Below are 9,311 nucleotides of genomic sequence, written 5' to 3'. Positions count from 1 at the left end.
AAGTCTTTTTATTTTTTTTAATATGGACTACATATTCTATAGATGTAGTTTTGAGTGTCGATTCACTCATTTTGCTTCGTACGTTGTCCATATTAAAATCTTTAAACAGACTTCATTTTAGAAACAAAGAGAGTATATTGTACTAGAACGGAGGGAGTAGCGTTTCAGTTTGTTACATCCACGAGAAAGAAATCAAGAGTCAGAAGGAAACCACGAGACACATGCGGTAAGCAATTCATTTTAAAAGAAATCAAAAGAAAAAACAAAACAGACAAAAAAAATAATGCTCTCTAGATTTTGGGCCTGTTCGTAGATATGTCCGGTTCGGTCTGAGCCGAACGAAGCGCCCGACCTGGTTCGACCGACCGAGAGAGACCCAAGCCCTCTTCGCGCTCACCCCTACACGGCGCGGCGGCGGCGCGGCGAGCTCAGCCGCCTCCGCCCAAGCGCGGCGACTTCCAACCCACCGGCGAGCTCCTCCCGTTCCTCAGAGCGCCGAGGATTGTTCTCACCCAGCGGCGGCAGCTGTTTTCGCTCTGCCCTCCCGTCCCGTCACATTCCTCTTGTGCAAGGGCAGCCTAGCTCCAGTTGGCGGCGGCCCGGCGGACACCGGGCGAGCAGCCGTACCGACCAACCACGCGGCGGAATCAGCGGCGCCGCTCAAGCGCCTGTCATCTCCTACCACTCTCCGGGACCGATAAGCCCAGCGCTCACGTTGCCGCGATGTTGCAGGCCGCCGCCGCCGCCCGCCGCGCTGCGGTGGCCGCCTTCTCCACCTCCGCGGCGAGGCCGGAGACGGGCCTGTACGGCTTCGATGTGCTGCGCACGGCCAAGGGCTTCCGCCGCTTCGTCGACGAGGCCATCCAGCGGTAAAGGGGGGAAAAACCCTGAACCCCTTCGATCCCCAATACTACCCCGCCCCAACCATCGCTCGCTAAATTTTCTGTGACCGTTTGCTCGAATTTGCAGGTCGGACGAGCTTGTTGCCCACATTGCGCAGCTGCCGCCGGCTGCGGATATTGTTCGCACCATGGATGAGATCTCCAACACTGTACCTTTCTCTTCTTAGGTTAATTTCTATTTAATCCGTGTGGTTTGATGTGGGATAGCTGACGATTGGTTATTAGGTTTGCTCGGTCATTGATTCGGCGGAGCTGTGCAGGAACACGCACCCAGATAGGTGAGTGGATGACTGGCTGCTTGCTTGTTGTGTAATTTGGATGCTCTGCAGTGAAGTGCTTTCAGTTTTTTACTGAATTAATATGTATGTGAACTAGGGAATTTGCGGAGGAAGCAGATAAGGCATCAATGAGGATTTACGAGCATCTTCAAGTAAGGTCTATAACATAAATGGCATATATGAAAAAGGAGAGACCAGACACCAGAGTGAAATGACCAAACCAGAACTGTAACATTTCATTTTCTGTGATTTTCTGCAGTACCTGAACACAAATACTACTTTATACAACGCGATACTAAAAGCTGAGAGTGAAGGTGCCCTGCTCTCAGAGGAATCTCGGAAGGCAGCAAATAACTTGCGTGTCGACTTTGAGAAAGGAGGGATTCATCTTCCTAAAGGTTGCCATACTGACAGTTATATTCCGTTGCTTCTTGTCAGTTTTAATTTGAATTAGAAACATAATGCTCTACCATTGCAGATAAACTCGAGCGTGTTAATCAGCTGAACCTTGCAATTGCGCATCTGGGTAGAAAGTAGGTACCATTGGACACTGGCCGTTGCTAAGCTCAGTACTATTTCCACTGTTGAACTATCCATATTGACTTTGCATTCCATGTTGTAGTTGCACATCTCCTACTTGACTATCAGCAAGTGATTTCATTGTTTAGTGGCATTACTTGTTGGTAAGCATCTTTAATGTTGAGTTCCCACTAACCAATGTCATGCTTATGTTTTGATTATATATTTCTTGTAGCTTGTTTGTTAAGTTCGTTGACTGATTAAAGCCTGATATTTGGATCTTCTAATTATTTTCTTCAAATGCTTACCTAGATATTGCTAATACAAGCGCTTCAGCGGCATCATACTATTAAAGATGAGGGTTAAATTGCACACTTGGTTTGTTATCATTGGTTTATTTGATGGAACCCCATGATGGTTTCCCTTCCTTTTCCAGCAATGTTGAAAACAAGAAATAAACTGTTGGTTCTAAGTATATTTGCTTCATTGCACAACAATTCTGCTTTCACCTATTCATAATTAATCTTTATGAGCAATACGACTATTCTAAATAGCTACAGAACCTGCTAACTTTACATTTTTTTTGTCAGTTTAACCACATTTCTCCCTTCTGTGCTTGTAGCATTCATGTTGTGGTCCCTCTCCAGTATATTTCTGTTATACCTTTTCTTTACCGAGTTGAATCTTTGCACTGCATTTAGCTTGACGATTCAATTTGGAAAATTACCTGTAACTGTTATGCTCTTTCTTGTTGCTCTGTCAGGTTCAATGAAAATGTTATGAACAAACCAGGTTTTGTGGATATATATCCAGCTTCGCGTATTCCAAGGAATATACAACATAATTTCAAACCTATTAGTCGTTTTAAACCTAGGGGTGTTGAAGAACAGAGCAATGCAATGAACGCTACAAGGCAAAAGGGTGTAAGGATAGTGACAGACTCAGGATCTGTATCATCAGCACTGAGATGGGCTTCGGATGAGGAGGTATGTTCCTTTTGTTCCACTCATAAGCATTGCAAAACTTCCTTACATCCTTATATTTGCATGACGTAAACATACATATCCATAGGGGTGTCCAAAACCTGTTTGACCTCAATCCATTCAAACCATCAGTTCAATTTTTTCTACTATCTCGGTTACTTCCGTGGTGAGCAGTGAAGGCAAATGAACTATCTTACTGTTTGCACGTTTTCATGGGTTGATCTCAACTCGTTTTTGAATACCCATACATGTTCATGATATTTTTAGCAATGTTTGGATTTTTTGTGCTCACTTATTTATTCTACGTGGAAATATCTTATCCATTTTTTGGTCTAGCTATTTATCTTTCCTACCCTTTTGATGCAATATTTGTATAGCTATAATGTATGTCATCACACTTATGCTAGTAGCATTCTAACTGTTCCAAAATTTCCAAAGGTCAGGAGACAGGTATATGTTGTAGGAAACTCTGAACCTCGTGAAAACATTGGTGTTCTTGACGAACTTATAGATGCTCGTGATGAGTTTGCAAAGGTAAATGCATTTTTCTATATCATAGAGTATATTTAGAGGCAACCTGATGCTAATGTTTTAACATCTTTGTGCTAAACTTCACTTGATGGTGCGCATGGTAAACTTACGATCTGAATACGGTGATGACGTTTAAGCTTTGGTTAGGTTTTCTAGCAGTCTAGATTAGTCAACTTAGCATGAATTCCTCTGTGCACTAATATCTTACAGTAAACCAATTGAAGGATATGAGATCCTTGTTTGTCAGTTTCAACCTTGTAGTTTGGCTGCTTGGTTGAGGTGGCATTGCTATGAGAATTATTCAGGAGTGTCACAAGTTGGTTATTTGGACAAGTAATGAACACTTTGTATCTCCATGGGGAAAACATGGTTGATCGTGAGGAAAATTAATGTTCTCTCAAGGGGGTTCTGGAGTCTAGATGACCATGTTGGATATTTTGTCTTTCTATTGTTAGCAAATGTCTGAGCTAAATGTCACATACTCACATGCATTAGCTCATCTTTGGATCACATGTTATTAGCAGACAAAAATTAATCCAGTATTTGATGTGTGTACTCTGTTGTTCAGTTCTGTAGTTTAATGGAAGTTTGAAGAAACAGAACAAAATTGGACCTGATATACTTTCCTAAGAATGTTCATCAAATATGATGACATCGATTACATTATTAAGTACGAGTATTTCTTTAATTCTACTTTTATTCCAGGAAAATTACAACATTTTTTTTAATCCTTTTCGCAGACTATGGGTTGCAGATCATATGCTGAATTTGCTATTCGTCCTAACATGGCTGCATCTGTCGATGTGGTCATGTCATTTCTCAACGATTTGAGTGACACTGTTAGGCATAAAGCTGATGAGGTATTCAAGGGACTGAAGGGGGTGAACTTAATATTGGCATACATAATACACATCGTTATATCCAACCAGTGGTTTCTCTACTTATATCAACCTTTGATGCAGGAATTTAATACTATAAAAGATTTTAAGAGAAGAGTATGTAATGACAAGAGTGTTGATCTTGAACCATGGGATGAGGATTATTTCATTGGAATGATGAAATCATCTGCGCATACTGTGGATCCCTCGGTATGTGCTATTTATCTCAAAGATGTACAATTGTTGAAAGTAATGCTAAATATACTACTATTTAGGTTTCTTACCATAATATAGGTATTTCCTGTTAAATAATGTATGTAAATACACACTTTGCATAATATATGTTGATAGAAGCTAAATCAAACCTACATTTGGTACTTTATAAGCTAAAAGTATTATGAGGGGAAGAAAACTGAAGTACAGAATCGCTTAATAGTTTCATATATTTAGTCTGAAAAGCTTCATTTTCTGCAGTTGCTTAAATTCTTGAGGACATAAATTTTTACTTGATGTGAGCTATTGTTTTATTTCATTGTTTCCTGCAGGCTACCTTCCCTTCTCTTTTATCCTTTTTGATACTATCTTTTCTTATGTATCAGGTTGTTGCATCGTATTTTCCATTGTCCCAATGCATAAAGGGCTTAAACGTGCTGGTGGAATCATTATTTGGTGCCACATTTCATCAAGTTCCTATGGGGGACGGAGAGTCGTGGCATCCTAATGTGATAAAGCTGTCTCTCCATCACCCTGATGAGGTAATAATGTGCTACCTTTAGAAGATAGTTTTACATAAGTGTAAATTTGCAATTGATGTTCGTACCTGCTCGAAGTTTTGTAATTACTAAATTCAAAATGACAGCCCTTAGAAATAACTTGTGGTTTGTGAAAGGATGGCCAAGTAGGCAAGTACAGCTCTGGTATGTCACACCTAATAGACATTAACAATGCCTATCGATAGTCTGCCCTATAATTATCTGGTCCAAATTAGCAACGAACTTCTATCAAATGGACGGGTCATGCCCTGTTGTTGAGTAGCGTAAATCCCATAGAAACAGTTTATAGTCAGAACTACAAGAAACATAGCAGAAGTCTGTTGCAGCATTATTTTCTCATGTATACCATAAATTGGCTACCATAGCATAAAATTGTCTGCTAATGTCACAAATGATTTCAAAGCTATCAGGCACGTATTATGATGTGATAAAGCTCTCTCCATCACCCTGATCGAGTATTTGTATATCTTAATGAATGATCTATTTAAACTTCGGAATTATCACTCCTTTTTTCTGTCTTTCTGTAATTCATATATTTTACTCGTCTTGCGCCATAGTATTATGCACACATGTGAATTTAATTAGTTTATAGATGTACATCCTTGTTTTTCTCGATTATCGCATCTTCTCTCTCCCACACTTGTATGCAATGCTCTCATTAACTATCCCCCTCCCCCCTTCCAAGGTACATATATTAAAAAGCATGGTTGTTTTTCTTGTGTTTCTCTTGGTTTTATGATTTTCATGATCATTTTCTTGCTTTTTTTCTTGGTTTCATAACGTTCTTAATCCTCGTGCCCACTCAAACACACCTTGTAACATGTCTAATCAACAGGGTGATTTAGGATTTATGTATCTCGATCTCTACTCCAGAAAGGGTAAATACCCAGGATGTGCTCATTTTGCAATCAGAGGGGGCCGGCGATTGTCTGACACGAACTACCAACTTCCAGTATATCCTCGCAATCTCGTATTGGTTATTGTTTATTTTTGCAGTAAAACTATGCTTTTTCCCATAAGGGAGTGGCATCTCAAATTCCATACCACTTAATGGAACTAGATTAATAGATCCCCATCTTGGAAAATTATATAGTTCAAATTCGTACTGCTAGTTCAGTTTATGTCAATCAATTGTGTTCTTGCTTTTCAGATCATTGCATTGGTATGCAACTTCTCGAGTTCTAGGGGATTAACTGCGAGGCTCAACCATTGTGATGTCGAAACTCTTTTCCATGAGTTTGGCCATGCCCTTCATTCTCTGCTATCAAGAACGGTATTTTGCTGGTTCTTCATTCAGGTTATCATACGATTTCTGCATATCTTATCTGGCAGCACATTGATATTTGCAGGAATATCAGCATTTCTCTGGTACTAGAGTTGCTCTCGATGTCGCTGAAACACCCTCAAACCTTTTTGAGTACGTATGACGTGTTAGTAAAAATAGATTCGCAGTTTGACAGTCTATCTAATTATGGCGTATCCAAAACAAACTTCTTTTGCTATTGGACTCTTTACCGATAGTTGAGTGTAATTTCCATTGCAGGTTCTATGCGTGGGACTACCGTGTCTTGAGGACATTTGCTCTAGATGAAACAACTGGTGATCCAATACCAGAAAAGCTGGTAAAGGCACTAAATGCTTCTCGAAACATGTTTCCGGCTACTGACCTCCAGCGACAGGTTTGCTTATATTTCTACTTAGTTTCTTATCACTTCATCAAAGCTGGCCAGTTATGTTTGTTGACCTTGTCCTTGTATTAATTGTGCCACTTTGTGTTATCGTGCCTGTCCCCCAGGTTTTTTATTCTATAATGGACTTAACTTTGTTTGGGGAGCACACATCGAAGCCAGTGGACACAATTTCTGCTGTTGCGGATTTGAAAAGAAAGCACACGAGTTGGAATTATGTAGAAGGCACTCACTGGCATACTCGGTTTTCTCATCTTATAAACTATGGCGCTGGTAGGGGTTTCTAGCTGTCTTCTAGTTTCATGAACTTTTTTTTCCATCTGGGAAGTTCCATAAACTGATTTGCATGCGATGCTTCTCATAAGGCCATATAACCTCTTATTTAACATTATTGCAGGGTACTATAGCTATCTCTATGCTAGATGTTTTGCCACAACTATATGGCAAGAAGTATGCCAAGGTGATCCATTGTCCCGCAGCACAGGTAGCGCGATTAGGGACAAGTTCTTAAGACATGGTGGGGCTAAGGATCCATCTGCCTTGTTGAAAGATTTTGCAGGTGATTCCGTCATTAAAAACTCTGGCGGCGGAATAATCCCTGACATTAGCTCATTGTGTAAAGAAGTTGGTTTGTGAAATACCACCAAGGGCGCATACTGGGATCATTATTTTTTTACACTGAGGTTGATTAAAGCAAAGGGTCAATAACTCGAAACCAAAGGCAGGAGTGCACGTTGGGAGTTTCAAGAGCTTGATCTCCTGGCCAGGTGCCACAGGATAGCTGAAGGTGTAGAAGATACAGCTGGGATAGTTATATGAGGTTCTTGACAAGGAACTTAGTTGTGATTTCGAGATCCTAAATATATTTCTTGTTCACATATTAGATCAACTGAGTGTATCCTCTCTTACTGATGATCATACTCTAGAAGTCAACTATATATGCTGATGCATGCTGAGAGAATGATCTGTCAGATGTGTTCTTTGAGATCATCCTAGGTTTCACTTCATGGTAACTGATGACACGTATGGGTAGATGGTCTCCCAGAAAGGTCCATTTGTATCGACTTTACCTCAAAATCACCAGCTTCTATAACTTGTCAAACCTTATCGGTGCTTTTGATAACTTCGGTCCAAGTCTAAGCACGTTGAAGCAAATATGCTGTCATGGCAGGGCTTTTATTAAATGACGATTCGATGATATGTGATCCATACGTGAATTGTGCATTGTGAAGATTATGGCTGCTTAGGCTTTATTTTGCTTGTTTGTGATGATGGAATTAATAGATGAATGTGCAGCCTCTCAAAATGTGGGGCATCTGAGGAGCTACACTGTGAACTTGAATTGATATGACCCAAACATCTGGTAGGAAGCTATACACGACCGTATATTTCAAACACCTGTTAGTGACAATACACTTTAAGGCAGCGAATGTGAAGGCTTGAATTGATATGATCAAGTTTTTTAATAGGGCCTACTTCATTGAGATGAAACTCATGGGCACTAGCACCCATGGTTTATTGATATAGGAGAAGCATCCCTTGTGAGAAACCAGAAATTCGTCCCCGACGTGGCTCGAACCCTGGTTGCTGGAGACGCCACTGCGCTCTCTTGCCACTAGGCTACAGCCTAGTTCTCTAGGGCCTACTTCATTGAGGGAGTGGATGCTCAGAATAGCGCACGAAGGCCCATGTGTTCTGTCTGAAAGCATCCATTGAATGGTTGTTGCAATACATGACATCAAACCTTAGTGTAGTAGTGTTCATATTTAAGTGGGAAGCGAGGTAGAATAGGGTCACAAGTCACAAAGAAGCCACCCTGCACACCTAAGGTCCAAGTAAGGAGCATAGCTTGATCGTCGCTAGGTTCATATAAGCATACACCATGCACGCAATAGGCACACATTTGCACTTGGTTGGATCTACTTATGCAATACCGACGAGACTCGCAATATCCTAGGACTTGGAAGCATCAGGACTTGTGACTGTACCGACCTAGATTTGTACAGGAGCTAGCAACGCCAGGACGGCCAAGTGGAAAATTAACCTTGCTAGGAGTCTGACCATTGTGGTAGCTCAAATGATAGAGATTGTACTGAGTACCTTGCACTTACCTCCAACCATGACATCTTCGAGGTTCCAATCTCTCTTTACTCTATTAGGTCGTTGGAAAGTACAAGATTGTAAGTGTATGTTCTATTGGCTCAGCTATTGCGCATGCATGTTGCTTCACACTCATGCCTAGTCGGTAGCCCGGAAAGATTTACTTGTATGAGCTTAGCTCACAGTCACCAACTTGTATATCTTGTCCAAACCATGTAGGTGTCGAAGACTTGACATTTGTGTTCACTTTGGCGACTGTGAGCTGATGCATGCATGCTGAGAGAATGATCTATCAGATGCGTTCTTTAAGATCATCGTAGCTTTCACTTCCAATTCCATGGTAATTGATGACACTTATGGCTAGTTGGTCTCCCAGAAAGGCCTATCTGACAGACTTTAGCTCAAAATCACCAACTTTTTTCACTTGTCAAACCATATTTTTGATAACTTCGGTCAAGTCTAAGCACGTCAAAGCAAACATGCGGTCATGACATGCTGACGAGGATTGATCACATGCACAGAGCATGCAAGGGCTTGGCCTCGACGTGAGGTTGTATGTGGTGCACCAAGGCAAGTGGTGCTATCGATGCACTGGTCCCCCTTGTTAAAAATATTTGTTTTTTAAAAGTGAATTAACACAACATCAATGTATGTTGTCA

General features: G+C 40.9%; 1 protein-coding gene across 2 annotated transcripts; it reads left to right on the top strand.

The window, feature by feature from the left end:
- The first annotated feature begins 349 nt into the window (after positions 1–349).
- On the top strand, positions 350–7,659 carry LOC119331284 (mitochondrial intermediate peptidase, mitochondrial-like). 2 transcript variants are annotated; one of them, XM_037604456.1, is made up of 18 exons: positions 350–869; positions 970–1,051; positions 1,128–1,180; positions 1,278–1,332; positions 1,440–1,578; positions 1,659–1,713; positions 2,463–2,685; positions 3,121–3,216; positions 3,954–4,073; positions 4,176–4,301; positions 4,691–4,846; positions 5,700–5,816; positions 6,015–6,137; positions 6,214–6,281; positions 6,408–6,543; positions 6,660–6,825; positions 6,950–7,012; positions 7,103–7,659. In XM_037604456.1, exons 1-18 carry the CDS (start codon positions 724–726, stop codon positions 7,186–7,188), a joined length of 2,010 nt encoding a protein of 669 aa, XP_037460353.1. In that variant the 5' UTR covers positions 350–723; the 3' UTR covers positions 7,189–7,659. The 2 variants fall into 2 exon arrangements, with proteins under 2 accessions (XP_037460353.1, XP_037460352.1); XM_037604455.1 differs by having other exon boundaries at positions 6,950–7,659.
- The last annotated feature ends 1,652 nt before the right edge of the window (positions 7,660–9,311 follow it).

Source organism: Triticum dicoccoides, chromosome 7A (assembly GCF_002162155.2).
Source record: "Triticum dicoccoides isolate Atlit2015 ecotype Zavitan chromosome 7A, WEW_v2.0, whole genome shotgun sequence".
NCBI lineage: Eukaryota > Viridiplantae > Streptophyta > Magnoliopsida > Poales > Poaceae > Triticum > Triticum dicoccoides.
Note: the sequence above shows the minus strand (reverse complement) of the source record. Positions and strands in the feature narration are given on the sequence as shown.